This window comes from Labrus bergylta, chromosome 2 (genome assembly GCF_963930695.1).
Source record: "Labrus bergylta chromosome 2, fLabBer1.1, whole genome shotgun sequence".
NCBI classification, from domain to species: domain Eukaryota; kingdom Metazoa; phylum Chordata; class Actinopteri; order Labriformes; family Labridae; genus Labrus; species Labrus bergylta.
The window spans coordinates 13797505-13817190 of NC_089196.1; the positions used below are offsets into that span (position 1 = coordinate 13797505).

At 38.7% G+C, this 19686-nt stretch overlaps 1 protein-coding gene across 5 annotated transcripts; it reads right to left on the bottom strand.

The window, feature by feature from the left end:
• Positions 1-9546: 9546 nt before the first annotated feature.
• On the bottom strand, positions 9547-17972 carry si:dkey-245n4.2 (uncharacterized). Of its 5 annotated transcripts, none has more exons than XM_065965325.1 (6): positions 17538-17972; positions 15758-16161; positions 15418-15574; positions 12921-13037; positions 12547-12637; positions 9547-11498 (listed from the first exon to the last, which is right to left on the bottom strand). In XM_065965325.1, exons 1-6 carry the CDS (start codon positions 17746-17748, stop codon positions 11297-11299), a joined length of 1182 nt encoding a protein of 393 aa, XP_065821397.1. In that variant the 5' UTR covers positions 17749-17972; the 3' UTR covers positions 9547-11296. The 5 variants fall into 5 exon arrangements, with proteins under 5 accessions (XP_065821397.1, XP_065821407.1, XP_065821417.1 ...); XM_065965335.1 differs by having other exon boundaries at positions 9547-11495; positions 12921-13040; positions 17538-17970; XM_065965345.1 differs by having other exon boundaries at positions 12921-13034; positions 17538-17969.
• Positions 17973-19686: the final 1714 nt, after the last annotated feature.

Genomic DNA, 19686 nt, shown 5'->3' on the forward strand with positions numbered 1-19686 from the left:
TGGAAAGGATAACTGACTGAGGTTCCCACTGAAAACTCACATGACCTTGTAACAGACAGGATTATATAATATAATCTTTGTAATTTGATGACAAGTGGAGACTTAAAAGTCATTTGTATTGAAACCAAATCAAAGTGCCTTGAAGAGCATTTGTAAACGTGAATTTTAGACATTATGTCAAGAAGTGATCACACAACTTGGCCATAAACAGAGGAATATGTGTACCTTGCGGTTGTTTTTACAAGGAAATTGTAAAGAAATATGACCAAGGTACCTCTTATGCTGTTAAATTGAAAGTTCTTCTAAGCTCTATGGAGCTTAATGTCACCTTTTTTTGGCACACATCTGCCCTGTTTTGATTTACTCTCACTTCTTTCATAAGTGCCATTTTCAGCCTCAGAATGCAGCTGTTTTCAGCTTTCAAACAACTACCAGACACAAACAATAATGAATTTGATATAGTGGGGCATTTATTATGAGAACAGTTCAATCATTTACGCGGGAGTTTGAGACCAAAGTCCAGAGCTTAAAGATGAAGATGGAGTGGATGTTTGACTTGAATTTGCCAGTAAGCAAATACCTTTTTTCCAAATGAATGATTATGGTGCTCTGAATCTGTTGTTTGTTGAAAACTTTGCCAAAAAATATATATTTGTTGACAACTTCTTTTGACTGCCAAGTGGCTCAAAATGACAATCATTGACTGCAGATTTAACCCTCATGCATAATTATGGACATTTTTGTCCATTTGGGCAAATGTTTCCTCTTTATCAGGCCATCATTTTGGCTGTGTTAGTGCATATGGCACACATTTTTGTAAGAAAGTCTATTTTGGAAGACATTTTGGAATGCAATTATTATTTTTTCAATATATCAATAGAACTCTGTGAAACATGTTTACTACCCTCTTAAGTCAATAAGGACATCCAAAAAACTGCTATAAAAATAGAATAGATTGATATTTGTCTACATACATCTCTTCAACAACTTCAGCGCTGCTCAAAACTACCAAACATTCAGTTATTTTTAGGAATTTAACCCTTTAAATGCCAGTTTGATTACTTGATACCACTGTTGTTATCTATGAAAAAAAAAAAATCAGTCTTGGATATGTCAAAGAGTAGCCAAAATATTCACTTTGATGCATTATTAGTTTTTGTGTAGCATCAGATTTAAAATGTAGTACCCTGTTTGGTCATTGGAGTACAAAAATGTCCATTTCCAAAAATGCTATAAAAATAGAACAGATTAATATTTTTTCCTACTTTTTTTGCGTAAATCTCTTAAATAACTCCCGCCCTGCTCAAAACTATCAAATATTGAATAATTATCAGGAATTTAACCCTTTAAATGCCAGAATCATGTATCAAACTGGCAAACTGATGCCTGAGGGATAAGATACATTTCACTGATTTAAGCCAACCTACTGGAATGCAGTGTTAATAATCTAAAATTATTTAAAGAAAGAAAATGGAATGTAAGGAAATATAAGATATTGGGCCTTGTAGGTGTACGTTTGACAGACAGCAGCTGGCAGGCTGCCTTCAAATTAACAAACAAGACACAAGGTAAACATTCTTATGTCGACATTGTTGACAACAATGTCACTGGCAGACAGCATGTTGTTAGTGGTAAGGGAGAGTAAGGACAACAGCTATGGAGGAAGGAAGCTGTAGATATACAGCTGTAGGCTTGTTAAATGAGTTAACATTCTATCTAATGCACCAAAAGTTATCAAATGAAGGTATTCATTGTTTATCTAAATGTGACATATTTCTGTTGGGTATGCTAACATAAAATGATGGTAACAAAATAAAAAAGACTTATTGTCTCCCTAGAATTAAGGGTTTTTATATATCCAAAAATATAGACATACTTTGCAAGCTTATCAGCCTTTATTTAGAGTATACAATTACTGCAGATAATGGAGTGAAAACAAGCATGTTCGAGCCATTTTTACATACGTAAGTGTAGTATATCTTTTGTGTGTTTCTAAGTAGAAGAGGTCAAGTGTGCATTCTTCGCTCAGACAACGGTACCAATTTTGTTGGTGCGGGAGAGAGAGAGAGTTGCGGGAAAAAAGGTGTGAAGTGGATATTTAACACACCTGCTGCATCCCACCACGGAGGTGTTTGGGAACGTCAAATAAGAAAGCTCTAAGTTTCTTGTTAAAACAACAAGTACTGGAAGACGAAAGACTGCATACACTCCTGTGTGAAGCTGTATGCATCGTCAATGACAGGCCTATTACAACAATCTCAAACGACCCAAATGATCTGGAGGCGTTGCCCCCGAACCATTTACTACAGATGAAGACAGAGCCAAACATTCCACCAGGTGTCTTCTCAAAGGATGACCTCTATGTGCGACGCCGCTGGAGACAAATTCAGTGTATGGTGGATTTGTTCTGGCCAAGGTGGACACAGGAGTACCTGCCTCTCCTGCAAGAAAGACACAAATGGAACACAACAAGAAGGAACTTCTGGGTGATTGGTAAAATCGTCATGATAATGCCAGACTCGAAAGGAATAGTCCGCAGCGTCCGTGTCCAGATGAAGACAAACACACTTTAGAGACCCATTACCAAGATATGCCTTTTGGAGGAGGCAGTGTGAAGTTCTACAGAGACTGAATACGATAAGTCATTTATTGTTTAAATAGTTGTAAGGTACATCTTGAACTGTAAGAAAAGTTCATGTTTTGTGTTAAATGAGATAGTGGCTCTTGGTGTTCACGTTTGATAATTGATATGCTGTCAGCCTAGTCAATTAGGGGCAGGCTATGTTAGAGCCATTTATACATACGTAAGTGTAGTAAATCTTTTGTGTGTTGCAGTTTTAAGTAGATCATGCCAGTGCCGCATGCTAAATTGAAGGTAATTAAGGCTCCAGTCAACTCTGGCTGCTGATTGGTTAAAGCTCGCAGCATGCTGCCAGTTTTATTAGAAGCTGTGGAGCTACAGTAGCACACTGGTCTTTGACCGTGCTTTACATTTTGTTTTAGTGTAGTTTTGTATATAAAGCTTTCAGTAAAGTATGGAAACGTAGAACATGGACTGGAGTTTTTTATGAAGCACGCGTCACCCATATGTTTTCCAGCTCTGCAGTTTGTGTACGTATTGTTTTGGAATAAGACAGAGCCACACTAACAAAGCATAACCGGCTCTTTAAAAAAAAAAAACTCCTCCAAGCAGCTCTCGCCAGCCACACATCTGGGCATGTGTTTTCTATCTTGAGCTGCATGGCGAGGGGCAGCATGCTGCCTGAGGCTTCAGTGGATTTCTACTATTAGATCAGGTTTGATGTATTATGGCTCTGTAAGATATTGCTTTGGCAAATTTTTGCCTTTTACATTCCTGAAACATCATTGTTACATAGCCTTTAGAAACAAGCCTTGAGTTATCCTTACGTCTTTTCCACATTTATGGAACTCTATTTAACTGCAAAAAATGTGAGTGTGACTTATGTGCACAAACCGATTATAACAACTACATTTCACTTACATAAATATCTGTAAAGAAATCATACCTATTGTTGCCCAAAAAACTGCCAATAAGACTACTATTACACAGCCACAAAAAACACAAAGAAAACTGCTTGTTTGGTCCTTTGGTCATATGGACGGCTTTACAAAAAGAACAAAGATGTGAAAATTCAGATTAACACATGGGCAAGGCACATTAGCTACTAACAATACAGCTTAAATCTGGAAATGTACCTAGATCCCATGGTTGGTTGCAAAAGAAGGCCTCTTCTTCCCAAAAGCAATGTTTTTTTACATTAAAACTGCGCTATACCTTCAATATAGCATCCCATATATCTTCTTCACAGGATCTTCTATTGAGTATACCTGTAAAATCTCCATTATATCCCCTAAGCCAGGTTACTCATGCCAGAGTCTCTTCAAAGCATGTGCCTCTGGATAGATTTCAGCATTGTATAACACACTTATAACAAACACTTTCAACTGGGGGGGTAAAACAAGCTGCTCTTCAATCTTCAGAAAATTTACATGAATACAAAAGGACTGTTTTTTCACGGAAAGAAAAAGGGAAGGAATGGACAAAAGAAAGAAGGAAAGACATTAAAGTACAAGAGGTGAATTGCCTGAAGTTCAAACAACCTTTGTTTTTTGTAAGGCTATTTAATGTATCTCACAGTGGTATGGGGTGTCTGGTCCAGACAGGAACTTAATGGCCTGTTTTGTTTCGCATAGTATTAAACACCTGAGGGAAGAGTCTGCCACATCTGCAGACCATGTGTGATAGCGTGAGCCGTGTTTACTGTGAAGCTGCAGTGAGTCCAAATCAGCAACAGATTCATCAACAACTTCAGCACCTTCACTTTGAAGGCCATCGTTAAGAACAATTCTTGGATAGAGCAGAGCAACACAAACAGACACATTTCTATAAGCCAAGCCACGAACTGCGAGGCAGGGATTCAATCTTTAATACCAACACGAACAATAACACCACAGATACAGATGTCATCATGATATCATTTTGTAACATTTAAAAAAAAATAAAAAAAAATACCAATAAAGCACACTAAATTTGGTAAGACTAATGAATTAATAAGTGTAACTGTTCTTTAAGCTATATAGAATATGAGCCAATTAGGGGAAAGTAAAACTACATTATTATTGGTGGGTTTCATTTGAATTCAGAAGTTGGAAATTCAGAGTTACCGGTCTGATGCGTCAGGAAACCCGGAGCAACTTCAGTAGTCGGAGTTAAAATCCAACATGGATGCTGCACATCAGTAAAGTTTAAGCTGTAACTATTGTGTGTATTAGAAGCTTAGTCCTCTTTTGGTGTAATTATATCAATCAAACTGAAAGTATTGTGCAAGTTTTATCTCTTGTACACATGTTGTCATGGTATTTTCACGAGCAAACTATCATGTGTTGTTGTCGTAAATGGAGCACACCATAAACCCTTACCAAAGCAGCCTTTTTTCGCTATTGTTCCATTCCCTTGTATTTTGTCTTCTTGTAGCATCAAACAACAGTATCTTGAAATTTAGTTGGAAGTTTTTGGCATGGAAACAGTCAAAATATAAATTTAACACACATAACTTGTCTGCCCATAATTCCTGAACAGTGCAGTGAAGATTCAAACATTTCATGCATTCTTTGAACCAACTAGAAAATATTTTTAACACTTTTCCTTCCAACAGCTCTTATCCAATCAAAATCACCACATTAGGTTAACCTCAACACATTATTTGACCAAGGCACCATCATAAGACGCCAACACTGGCAGCCAAAATTATATAGAACAGGAATGTGTCAACCCCAAGCATTCCTGCTTCTCATTCCTCCATAATGCCGTTCTGTTTTTTTATTTATTCCAAACTTATAAGTTTGATTTTATTTTTACATCCAAAGTGGATTCAGTGACAATTTCCTTTCTCGTGTTCTATCAATGACTGCCATGAAGATGACAAACACATGCTCACAAGATGTCAGCAGGTTTCTTCTTCAATCTTTGAATTTAATTGAAGAGTGGTCACAATGTAATACTGAAAAGGAAATAAGAGGAAGCTTATAAATCCAGAGTCCTTTGAACACATCTGTTTATTCTTCCTTTTCTGTCTTTCCTTTTGTCTTTTCCCTTCCATCCAATTTTTTCATACAGAAATATGTCATCTGCACCGCATCACAATGCTAAGGGGTCTGCTTTGTTTCTTGCTGGTTTGTTGGTATTTATATACTTTTCTGCAATACGGTGTGAAGGTCAAGGCGGCTTTCTGAATTCTTCCTCATCTGGTCATGGTCTCGTGTGATATAACTGTGAAGCTGAGGGATGAGCAGGATGATTGTTTACTTCTGCAGTGTTCAGACTGTCAGCAGAACTAAGTACTGGAGACTGTGCAATTCTTCCATGTCTCAAAACAAAAGACAGCAAGAAACATTTCGAGACAAAAACGTGTTTATGGCAACCTTGGGCTTCCTTTCAATACATTGGGTCAATATAAAAGCTTTTTTGGTGCATTTCACATTTTGTAGTAGTCAAAACATGCTTTCTTTTTTATGGTATGTTTTCATAAATGTTGCTTTTTTGTGACAGTGGGCTGTCTCTATTGGTGGGCTGGTTTTTCAGTTAGGGGATAAGCATTGACAATACATTTCTGTTCTATTCTATAACTAAAGATAACAAATCCCTTCTTGACACTTGACAAGAAAAGAACTGAAACATCATACACACTGCATCAGAACAAATGGACTGATCTGATGATTCCACCGTGGAGCTGAAATCAGACATGTGATCGTCCAGGCCACTCACTGAGAATGCTGAGTCAGTCCTCTCACACTCACACACCTCTTATTCATACAGGTGTCACTCCCACTACCCTCTGCCTCACCTGAACGACGACAGGTCTGGGCACATACAGAGCAGCCTTGTATTCTTTGGAAAGTGACACGTTTACAATTGTTTTATTTTTGCACAATACTCATGCACACTAGAATGAAAGAAAATGATGGCAATGAGCTGAAAGGACTTGCAGCTTTTAGGGTGTGTGAGGGTGTCTACGTGACACTAATGAAATAATCATAATTTAGAGAAGTGCTGGAAAACATTGGTAGGGTGATGGCTACTATTTAACCTCTTTGTATTTAAAAGAGACAACAGAAAACACTTAAAATATGGACAATAACCATTGTGTGTGGCAACTTTACTACAAAATACTGGCTAAAGGTCTTTAAGGTATGATGAAACCAGTGTCTAAATAGAAGTGTCTTATACAGGTTTTCAACAATAAAACAGAAATATCAAATTGCTGTGGGAGATAATTGAGTCTAAAAAAGACGAAAATAAAAAAAATAACATGTCTTTATTTTCATCAGGTGTGAGGATGTGGTCTGGAGGAGTGTGGGACAGCATGTCATTTTAAGGGTGCTGTGTGCTGCTCATTAAACTTTGAGGCCTTTCATTATTCTAAACATGAGCAGCAGGGGAGACAGGGTGTCAGTGCCACACTTGTTTTTTTTTCCCCTCTAGAATTACGTACAAAAAATGCCCATTAAACACTTACATAGAACAGGAGCAGAATGGCTGATGCAGATACACTACAGAGACTCTTTCAGTCTTTTCTTTTGAAAGTGTAATGTTTAAACACATATGTTGGGCCTCAGCCATGTGTGCTGGACAAAGGACTCAGGCCAGTATCACAGTTCTCAAGCCCGACAAGAGTTATTTTGGAGGAAACTAAACAAAGGAGTCTTAGCCCAGCACCCCCCCCAACAGAAACTAACAAATAGGTGTGAAAAGTGGGGGGTGTCTGAATTCTCTATCCTCATTGGAGGAGGCCTGAGGTAAACCCACAGGCAGCTCCAGTCTTTAAAGGTCCCATATTATGCTTTTTCTGGTTTTATATGCCCTTTAGTGTGTTTTCCAAGTGTCCTGTGCATGTTTAGGCACATCTATGTGCAAAAATTCAAAGTCCGCGGAAACGCGGCTTCTCCTACGTCCTCCTGTTAGCTGTAGCATTAGCTGCATGTAAGGCTTGGTTCTAGCCCCCCTCGATAAAAATGTGTCAGTGCGGTGTCTTTGTCAGTGTGAGATCACTGATCTAAGCCCATTGGCTCGTTGTGGCAAGCCCTGCAGCTCATGTTGAAATTTCTGAGAAGCAGAGCAACTGACCAATAACGACAGAGCAGATTGGCAGACAAATTTAGAGTAGACTTGGCCCACATGGGGTCTAACAGTGTGGGCTCAACAGAGCGTAGCTGACAGACTCAGAGCGTAGAGGGAGCAAGGAGGAGCAGTACATGAAAACAGACACTTTTTTCGGACTTTAGCTATTGTGAACGTACAAAAGTAGGTACATACATTAAATATACAAACCCCAAAAAGGGCAGAATATGGGCTCTTTAAAAGCAATTGCCAGGCATTGCTTCCTCCTCTTCAAGTGTTGTCTGCTGACACCCGAGGATAAACTCTCCAACAAGATGGACTCCAGCATTCGAGACAAACCCTTTCCTCCACTTCGCTTACATAGGTTAAACTCCAGAGCTGAGGTTGTTCAGTCTAGGTAGCTTTTCACATGCTGAATTCAAACATCAAAGGATTCAGCTGACTACTACCACGGCATATTTTTAGGAGTTTTGGGCGCAATCAGATGCTATCAGGTTCAAGCAAAAAGAAGAGTTTCTTTCCTTTGATTTTTCGTAAGACGTCATTGAACGCAACTGGACAGGAGCGCTGAAGGAAGCCCACTGATCCCTGAATCCACAAGGACACATAAAGAACTCGGCTCCTGCAACCAGAAGACCCTAGAGCAGTTATCTGGTCGAAGATCTGAATCCCGCTTCCCTCCTCCTACATCTGCCACGAAGGAAACCTGCCTGAATCTGTTGATTTAATATTCAACAGAGTGACGATCAAACCAACTTTGCAATGATCACCAGGAGTTACCCCAAGTAAGAGCTTTGGTCTGGGCAGAAATAGTTTCAGAAAAAGTTATGTTTCTTTTCTAACCACTGATTATTATGCATCATTGTTGACGAGACGTCACATTCTGTTTATTATCTGTTGTAAGCTGCTGCATTTGTTTTATTGTGATGAACCGCTGTGTTCGCCAATGTGTGTAATGCTACGCTAGTTTACCTTCAGTCAACGGCTTTCACAAACAGAAAGACCAGCGTACCCGCCGTTGAATCAAAGTCCGGCCACTGGCTTTCTGGTGTTTAAGTAACAGTTACTGAACTCAGATCAGAGAGCTCAAACTATTTCAAAAGGCAGCCACACGGCTTCCTTTGTTATCCACCATTTTGTCACCATGTGACGAAGCCACGCACGAAGCCAACTACACTTTTACACCTCATTCACAAGTTTTGCTTGATAATGTTTGTTTGCTTAGATTAGTTTATGATAGTAATTTGTTTGATTAAGTTTATTGATTTTGGATTGATGTTGCTTTGTTTAAATAAATTCTGTTATAATTTAAGAGACCAGTTGTTTGTGATTACTGGTGTATTTGCATTGTGATATGAGCTGGGTGCGAGGGCTTTGTGTACGGATTTCACGCCTTCAACTTATTATAGTTATTAATTATTAATATTATTAAATAAGTAACTAATTTGAGACTGATTTTAGTGATATTTTGGTTATATTTCCCTGAGTCCAGGGTGGTGCCCCAAGAGTTGATTAAACATAGTTTAATGATATTGTTATTTATATTGTTAATAATTAGATATAATTATTAAAGAGTATAACCAAAAGTTGCCTAAAGTTAAAATGAAAGGACAGATCAAATTAACCTGCTGAACAACCCAAGGCCTATCCCAAACACAATGCAACACGCTTTGGTTTTCTGTTGTAAACACACTCATCCTGCTTTGAAGTTTCGGCGCCACAGGGAAATGCAATTTCCTCTGGAACCCTCATCAACACAACAAATCTGTAATTAAAGCATTTCTACAGACTGGCTGAAGTCATTACTATAAAAGGTGCTTTTGTCAGCAACATTCTTCTTCCCACTCAGAACAACATACGCTTTATATAATAGATCATGTAGTCATAAGAAAAAGCAGTGCAAGGCGTTATGTAAATCTCTTTTATTAGCTGATTCAATGTGAAAAAAATACTTTTGTTAGGAAACTAAAAAATATACCACATATATGCTCTCTACAAGGTTATCATGCAGATTCAAAGAACAGAAAATGTTAAGCTCTAAGAAGCATCATATGACCTGAATTACAAGTCAGAAAAGTGTTTCTAATAATGGACCCCAGTGGATATTGTTAAGTCAAATTCTATACAAAGGTTGTAAATAAACAGTCAAGTTCAAGTCAGTATTATAACCATGATATTCAACATTCTATACTACAGGGCTTTCACACTTGTAGTAGAAAACTCCAGAAAATCTCCTGATAATTGCAGAAGGAGCTGTATGTGTGAACGCTAAGAATCTAATTTTTCGCTGAGACTTCACCCAGAGTGTCTCCTGACAGACCCCTAGTATTTTACCACAGCAAGTCTGAGTGAGCTGATGTGAGCATGCCGCAGGATATTTTCCAGAGAATTTATCTCGAGCCAATGGGAGCGGGGAGTGACGTTTCTACAGTGACTGCTGCACGGTGCAAAGAGCTTATACACACAACCACTACGATCTCCGTGCACGTCATTAAATGGCTGCGTATTTTTTTCTGTTCATCAGTATGTTGTTCTCCGTTGATATCCCCCCCCCCCGCACCCCCCCGCCTGACAGGGATCGTCTACCACTGTGAGATGCATGTGTGAACAGCCAGGTCAGAAAAATATCCAGAGCGCTCCTCCGGAAATTATCTGGATATTTTCAGGAGTGCATATGTGAAAACGGCTATACTGTCAATATCAAAGCAAAGTGCATTTCAAATGTAATACTGTTAGACTGATAACAAAACATACAAAGCTTGGGAAAGATTTCTTTCTTTAAAAAAATATTAACTAAATAGTTATGATCATGCATGTAGGCATAACAGTAAATTCTGTTAAGAAATAAACTTTCCCCAAGTTCACCTAGTTAATACACACACGTTATTATACATATCCTATTACGAAAGGTGTGCTTCTCTGGGGTCAAGGTGTGACGCTTGTCAATTGTGCTTTTGTTATTAATACAGTATGTAAAGAAAGAAGTACAATGTTTAGTGACCATTCAACAACCTGTTAAGAATTACTATGCCGCCTTTCCAATTCCTCGACATCAAGCAACTTAACCTCATTCAACACCACAGCACAAAGTGTCCGACATGAAGGTAGAACACATCTCAGTTGAGGCCTTGGCAAACAAAGATAAGTTTTCCCAAGTATTTATCCAAGTAAAGGCCTAATATATTGGATGCTTTGTTAAGCCCTTAAATGACACTTTGAGTAAGTCAAACACTTTCTGAATGCTTACCCATAATTTTAGAAACCAACAAGCAATCCCTCGAATCTCCAACAGCAGAAGTCAGGACTCAGTATTATTAAAAAACTGAAAGTCCAGCTTTTGCTCGTCTTTTCTTTTCTGGCAGCTTCATGACAGCTTATATCTTCCTGTGGCAGCTAAGCCTCACTGACACGGTTGCGATACTGATCCATGAAATTTCCATTTAATGAAACAGCTTGGTAACACTGATGAAAAGAGTCTGAAACTAAACAAAACATAACCTTATTTTGCCTTTTGTTTTTCACCTTTTCCACTTCCCCACAGACTCTCATTAAAACACATTCAGGAGCGTTTGTGCATGACCCATACACACATACAAACCTACACAAGAGAGCATGCATGTTTGCACAACTTAAAACACATCTAAATTTACAAAACCTTCAGGCCTCGTACAGTGGAGTTACAGTGCCGTCCTTCCACTGAATCAGGATTTCTCCTCGCTGTAAAGTGGGGGTGGAGTGCGGGAGACACATGGCGTGCTCTGTCAGCGGGGCTCTTTCATTGGGCACAGGGGATCGAGGTACACTCATCTCTGGCCGAGGAGTGTATGACTTCAGAACACACACCACCTTCTTCCTTCTGCTGCAGCAAATCAGGAAAAAAAAACAGTGGTGGAAAGTACAATGGTTCACTTTGTACTGTATTTATTGTTAAGGCCAATATTTCTACTCTTCCCATTTTTCTAGTTTCCAGGGCTTTCCACAAGCAACAGCTGTCGGCCAAACAGCTGACTACTCACTCACCGCAAGACACAGCATCAGGCGCATTACAGACGATACATATTGATAATATTCAGCTGAAGATGAGATACTAAACCCTCCCTGAGGCAGGTCAGATAGATGAAGACTGTAGGTAACAGTTTGTATTAAAGTCAATGCTTCCAAAACTATTTAAACTATCTGGAGAGAGTATTAAAAAATACATTTATTTCAACAGTGTATCTACTTAAAATAACTGCTGGGCTACCTACAGCCCACCTGACATCTTTTATTATCCTGAACTTATTTGACAAAGACGCCTGATTCTCATTTGCAATAATTCACTAACTGATAATAATCTAGTAAGCAAACTTAATAGATATAACATGTTATAATACTAGTTTAAATGATAGAATAGAGTCTTTGAAATGTACCAGAAAACAAAGAATTTGGCCTTTTATAAACGATATCTTTCTCTGGGGCAACAAACACCCAAAGCTGGCTTTTATTTCCTGCTGGCTGACTTCTCCGTATGTCTGTGGAAAGCCCTGAGTTTCTATGATTTAGAATGACCTGTCTCCCAACTATTATTTTCATTTGAGTTTAATCATGTTTGGAATATTTTATATTGTGGTTATTGGATGTTGGCCTTCAACATGCAGAGCTTTAGCAGCCTATACAGCAGATCAGCTGCTGCACAAAACAGATTATGTCAACTTGTTGTGTGTTTTCAGTATGCCATTGTTCTATTTACCAATCTACTAAAGTGTATCCAATTTGCAATGATGTAAAATAAACAAATCCTTTTGGAACTTAGCCGGTTTTACCATTTAAATGATCCACTTATACGAAAAATAATATTTGCTAGTTTAGTCAACTAAGGAATATACCTGTTATCTTTTCTAAAGTAAAGTTTGTGTTTATGCACTCACCTATTGGAGTAAACATTGAGGATAAGAATCACAGCCCCAAGGACCAGAGCCAAAGAGCTGAGTACCAACATGGTTATCTTCCAGCCCATGCCTTAAACAAACGAACACAATACAGACCAAGCAACACATCATTCATTAGATCCTTTGACATTGTGACATTTCTGTAAAGACTCTGTTTGTTCAAATAAAAGCCTATTCAAACTCCTTTACACATGTTTCAACACACCAACGATAAACAATGTTCTAAGATTCTTGGTCATCTATCTCCCCCTAGTGGTGGAAACATTATCAGGTTTATGTTCAATAAGGAAGGTTGTTAAGGCCTAACATCGAGGATCTATTCAGTCTTTAATCTATTACAGTTTATAATTTACCATAGTCCATGCTGAAGAAGATCATGGTGGGATCTGCAGGAGATTTGGTGCTCTGGAAAGAAACAGGGTCCTCTTTTGCAGAATGTGTTTCTGTAACCTCAGTGCCTGTTATACCTTCAACTCAAGGACAAGAAAAAAAAAACAAGGCAAATACAGGTCATCTTAAAATGATGATATAAACTAAAAAACATAGGTTGGATTTAGTTTCACTGACTATAAAACCAGGGGAGATAAAAAGCCACACACGCATATATTTTGTGTTTTAGACAGAGCCATTTTTTGAGGAAGGAAGCATTTATCCTGTTTGTCCATCCTCAGTAGTGAAAAGAAAATCAGATCATGCAGGATCCGCCTTGCATGGAGGCAAATTGAATCAGCACTGCCATGACTTGACATGTCACAGCGATGCTGTTTCATACAGTGGCTGGCTTTCTTTCAAGACCAGAAAAATATTGATCAGGCAAAAGAGCACTTAGCTAAATTAGATCCTCAGGGTGCAGCAGGCATGTGGTAATCTAATCTACAGACCGCAGCACAAAACATCTTGGTACTGATATTTTCTTTGCAGCACAAAATTTTTTGAATCATAAAAAAATGTAGAGCCCGAACGAATAATCGGCCAGGTGATAATACCAGACGTTATTAGTATATCACGTGACTATCAGCATCGGCTAATTCTATCTCAGGAATGCTCCGACATTACATGATTTAGTCACCAGTCACATGGCATTTCATTTGAGTTTTATTGTGTGACACCAGCAGTTCTCTCTCAGGCCTCAGAGTGCCATATTACAACAAGCATCATCACTCTCCAGAGTGTCATGCCATGATGCACATATATGCATAGTTACTTTCCAGTTGAGTGACCATATTGTCTTCATTTCATATCTTTTCCACAAGTTTATGATAACTGTATCCGAGACATCAATGCAATAAATGTGTGTGTATCTATATCTAACTATCTCAAAACATTTTCAAGCAAACAAAGGCACATCTCATTATAATAAGATGGAACCCTGAAAGACTCCTTGATGATGCATTCAAAGAAATCACAAGATTTAAACTTTGAGGAATGGCAGCTGAATAGCGATAAAGGAAAAAGGACCAAAATGTGTTGTCTATATTATGGTGTCCATGTTATCTTATTATGTCTTACCATGTTATCATGTTTTATTCCACAATGTCTTTTTAAATACATAACTTGTAGAAGTGAATAATTTTACCAAAATAATAATTTCAGTTTTCCCACTGGCAATGATAATAATAATAATAATTATATATATATATATATATATATATATATATATATATAAAAAAAATCTTAAATAAAAAAGAATTTAATCCTAAAATATTCCCAAATAACTGAAAATAAACATGAATACTGCATAAGCTGGTTGAACCTGAGGAAGTTATAGATCAAACACGTTGCTCACTCACAGTAAGGTCATTTTCAGTGTGCAGCAGATAATTTCTAGTCTATGAATATTGTACTGGCATGACCTGATGCCAAAAGCAAGCCAGAGTGTGGGAAATACATTTAGTTACTAATAAAAAAAAGTGAAGTATTTATATTTATTTATTTATCTGGCTAGCTGTTTACTATAATTTGGGTGGAATATTCTAAAGGTTAGGTCTGTAACAGTATTATTGTACACATACAATCTTCCCCTTTGCTGTCTCCCAATACATGGCTTTTCTAAACATTCATTTGCAAAGTCTAAGGTCACATATTCACTTATAGCATCGCACTGCTTCACTCTGTGCTCATTCAAACTACTGCAGTGTTAAACCAGCAATGGCTTGTACAATGTTGCCACTTGTTTAAACTCACAAAGCAATGCTATAGTATGTTACTTTTATTGACATTATATGACATTTATTCAATTTCAGGATTTTTAATTTTATAATTTTGTGATACCTGACATCACTTCTCTATGGAGCTAGTTACATTTATGGTATTTATGGTCGGTTATCCTGCAGCCACATGTCTGATGTGTCTATGTTTCAGACACTTAACCCCAAGTCGCTCCCGCTGCTTCGGAGGGGGCCTAAAAATGTGTAGGAATGGGATAAGCTAATACTGATGGCCACTTTACATAGTAGCCTCTGCCTTCAGTGTGTGAGTAGGTGTGACCTGTGGTGTTAAAGCACTTTGAGTAGTCAGAAGACTAGAAAAGCGCTATACAAGCGCAGGGCATGGCATTGAGGTGTCAAACATTAGAAATTCAGAACTGACAAAACATTTTGTCGATACATACCATGTCATACATTATTATGCTTCCATTTTTAATCGTAGTTTTATAAAGGCTTAAAAATGCAACATGTCGTGACGTCTAATGGATGTGCTTTTAAAGCAGTTAGGACATAACGTTCCCAGAATGTGTTTGTAACTAAGGGGCTGGTCCTTTGAGCATTTAAATTTGACTTATAATATTAAATATTGATGGAGGACAGCACTCAGTAAATTACTGATAGGGAGTTACGTACAGGTCCTTACCTGGTTCAGCCTCGTGTTGCATATCAGACACAGCACTTGAAGAAATTCCTGGCGCTGACGATTTCTCTTGATGATGGAGAGTTTGGTGGTGGTTAGGTTTGCTCTCTCTCCCATGGCACAATGTCTGGTTGTCAAGAGTCCGCCATCTGCTGCCCTGCTTGGAAAGGAGGTGAACCAAAAGAACATCAAGCACTAGAATACGTACAAACCTACAATTATTAAGTAAAATTACAATAAACTTAGATTTCTTCCCTGATTTTAAGGTTCTTTTAAGTCATCTTATCAAGCTACTATAGAACATTTAATAGGACTTGTTGTTTGATTTCTAAAATATTCATACCTGCTTATGTTCCCTTGAAAGGAAGACCAAAGTAGATTCTTGTGTGGCACTAAGGTGCAGTCCCCGCCCTGTCAGAGTTATGTGTCCTTTCTTGGAACAGGACCATGATTGGCTCCTTGCCTCTCTGTCCATTTCCACCACTGGCACTTCATCTCCAGTCTCCTGTCTTTCAGCATGAACGATGCAGGACTGCAGATGGACACCTTCGTACTGCTCTGCGGGGGCAGTCAAACACTCCCCAGTGCGGTGACTCCTGAGAGCCTGACTCTCTGGGAGCCACCGCCATTCCTGTACGGCTGAATATGGGCTGCAATCACCCAGAGACACTCTACCTCCAAAGCTTCCTTCTTGCACCTGCAGGCATTTCCCCAGCAGCTTGTTCTGGACTTTAAACCCACATGTTTCTGTGGAGAGGACATTTAATTGTTATAGTATAAGCTTGAATCTTATCTCATAACTATAAACCCCTCTTGCTTGTTGGAAGGAATCTGGATTTGTTTTGTTTTTCTTCATTGTGCAAAAGTGAAACCGTACTGTAAGTGCTAGACGATAAAAACATAACAATGCAAACTAAACATAGTAGGAGGAGACCAAAGACAAGAAATACTGCAAAATACTAAGACATCAAATGGTATCTATAACATTAGTCTATTGACTTCAACAAACAAATACATGACAAAACATTACAAAATAATAATACGAAGGATACAAGAAGGAAAAGAAGAGATAGAGAGAGAGAGAGAGAGAGAGAGAGAGAGAGAGAAGGGAAAGGAGAGATGGTCCTTTTTGTGTGGTGGACTTGAGAGGGAGAAGAGAGATCTGAGAAGGGTGTACAGTATGTGTCTGTGAAAGGTGAGGGTTTGTACAATGTTTTTATGTTATGGGGTAAGGGGCTACAACAGGGCGTGTTAAAGGTCAAAGGTCAACTGTTGGTGATTTAAGGCTTGGGTGGCGGGAGTTGCTGATGGTTACCATTTGCAGGACCCAGCCAGTTTAAGGTGTGCACAACTCTGAAAATACTTCAGTTCTTGTGCGGACAAGTTCATGCAGCATATAATGTCACTGATATTTGGTATGCACACTAAATAACTTTCTTAACAAATAAATGATATCCATAGATTATATCTATAAACTGCTTTGACCAACTTCTAATGAGTCTTCGGTGTGTGTAATGTAATGTAGTCTAATACTGGAGTTCAGATGGCATGAAAACAATAGAAAAGACATAGAAAAGAATAACAAGCCAAAATCCATTCAATGGATGATGTGTTGATATTTAATAGCTACTTGGAAAACACGTGTCACTCATTTTAACGAAAGATTTTTTTAGACTATCTTAATAGTAAGCTCCTATACAGCAGAAAACATCTTCATACTGCAAAACTTAAACTTTTTTCTGCAAATGTAAGAAGAACCTAGCTATCTTGGATAAAATCATTAAGTTTTAGCTGTTAGGTTTTACAACTAATGTAAGCTTTAGCTGAAAAACCCACAATACTTAAAAGCGTGTCAAACTCCATGTTTACTGTTCGCTTAAGTTTGTTTTGCTGCTTCTTCACAGAGGACGAAAGTTATGCTAACGCTAGTTTAACACTAGCTAAAGTTTCTGAACCATTTGATTTCAACGTGAACGACATTTATTGGCGTTTTCCTTCTCTTTCAAGTGGTTGTGTAGTGTCCTAATTGTAGCCTGCATCATCATACCTAATGTAAAGTGCATTTACATTTGCTCGCCGAATAGGCACAATTTAACATATAGCCTACTCAATTGCTGTCTTACCTTTGAAAAGAGCGAATAACAGCAGACAGACACACAGCAGACCTCGTCCCATGGCGGTGACGATGACTGGGACAGATAGTTTAAGGTTTCCCGTGACAATGCAGCTGGTATGAAACCCGCAACAGGAGCAAGTGCAAGTGGGCGGGGAGAAGTTTCTGCTACCTCCCTCTGTGCAGCCATCACTTGGATATATAGAGGGAGGGGGGGTCATGCATTCATGAAGTAGGCTGACTCAGTTTGAAGGGACATTCATTGTCTGAATTCACGTTAAAATGCTCTGTTATTGTGAAGGAAGCGAAGCAATAATGCTGTAGGATCACTTGGTTGTTGTGAATGTTCCCACACAACTGGAGTCATTGTGTGCACACCACAGGCATTTTGTTCTGAAAAACAAATTCAATGTGATCATCTTTGCTGAGGTCATTACTGTTTTACATTATTCTGTTCTGTTTCTTTTTAACCCTCTGGAAAATCTGTGAGCCATAGCCTACATTCCATAACATACCTTGTTTACCGCTAAAACAGGCCAGGAAGAGTGTTTACTACCAATGTGCTACAACTGCATGGACTACCAATTAGATTTTAAGAGCATAAATCTGTTATAAGGAGAAAACAGTGTTCCAAGCTGAATAGGATTTCCCAGTCGTTACTGTGAGGAATGGGACAGCTTTTGGGGCCAGCATGGTCACATGATGTTTTTCTCTTAAATGATGCACCAGATAGTATCTTCAAGGCCTAAGTGTGAAAATAAATTGATTCAGTGAAATATTTAAACATTCATCCTCTATTAAACTATTTTTATTTTAAGAACGTTAAATGTCAGATGGTGTAAATGTGTGAACCAGGAAAAGGTTTAGAATAACTTTCCTTTGCAAACATCTGTTGTTTTCACAATAGTCTTTTTGAAGCTTGCACGTAGAAAATGAATAATGAAGTGGATATGAATAATTGGATAAACATCTGTAATGCACCAGGACAAGTTTTAGCCTAATTTAGTGTTGTTTAGGGCTGGTCTGGCAGGCCGTCAACCAACGATCTCGAGGAGCTTAAGAGAGCTCAGGAGCTCCTAGGAAAACAGGTGGTTAGTGACTGAGATTTACAGATACATGCAGTGATATGATGTACTGTATATGCACAGAGAGAGAGAGAGAGAGAGAGAGAGAGAGAGAGAGAGAGAGAGAGAGAGAGAGAGAGGAGCTCAAGGTGCCAGTTCCCCCCCCCGGTAGTCTAAGCCTATTGCAGCATAACTAGGAGCTGGTCTACACCAGCACCAGCCCCAACTATAAGATTTATCAAAAAGGAAAGTTTTTAAGTCTATTCTTAAAAATACAGACTGTGTCTGCCTCCTGTACCCCAGCTGGAAGATAATTCCAGAGGAGAGGAGCCTGATAACTGAAGGCTTTACCTCCAATAGTACATTTAGAGACTGTAGGTACCACGAGCAGGCCTGCATTCTGGGACCGTAATGTTCTTGAAAGGTAGTACAGCACTAGTAGCCTCTTAAGGTAAGATGGTGCCTGGCCATTTAGAGCTTTGTAAGTGAAAAGAAGGATTTTAAATTCTGTTCTAGATCTTATAGGGAGCCAGTGCAGAGAAGCCAACACAAGAGTAATGTGGTCCCTTTGCCTAGTTCTAGTCAGTACACGAGCTGCAGCGTTCTGGACTAGTTCAAGAGTCTTTAGAGACTTACCAGAGCACCCTGACAAAAGAGAATTACAATAATCCAACCTGGAGGTAAATGCATGAACTAGTTTTTATGCATCATTTTGCGACAGGATATGCCTGATCTTAGATATATTATGAAGGTGAAAATAGGCTGTTCTTGAAATTTGCTTTATGTGAGAGCTAAAGGACATATCTTGATCAAATAGAACTCCTAGATTCCTAACAGTGGTGCTAGATGCCAGGCTGATGTCATTAAGGACAGTCATATCGCTCTGAGGTTTTCAGGGCCTAAGTAGCAAAACATTTCTGGTCATCCAGGTCCTAACGTCCTTAAGGCACATTTCTAGTTTACATAACTGACTGGTGCCATCGGGCTTCATTGATACGTAAAGCTGAGTATCATCTGCATAACAATGAAAATAGCGAAGCTATGTCAGCCCGCACCGGCTACAGGTGGCTGACTAACTACTGCTGCATAGTGCAT

Excerpts from the sequence above, each read along its gene's own strand:
- si:dkey-245n4.2 (XM_065965317.1), bottom strand. The coding sequence starts at position 17,748 with ATGACCCCCCCTCCCTCTATATATCCAAGTGATGGCTGCACAGAGGGA. Across the intron at positions 16,162-17,537 it reads GTTATTCGCTCTTTTCAAAG|AAACATGTGGGTTTAAAGTC; the intron begins GTAAGACAGCAA and ends TCCTCTCCACAG. Across the intron at positions 12,638-12,920 it reads CTTCTTCAGCATGGACTATG|GCATGGGCTGGAAGATAACC; the intron begins GTAAATTATAAA and ends CGTTTGTTTAAG.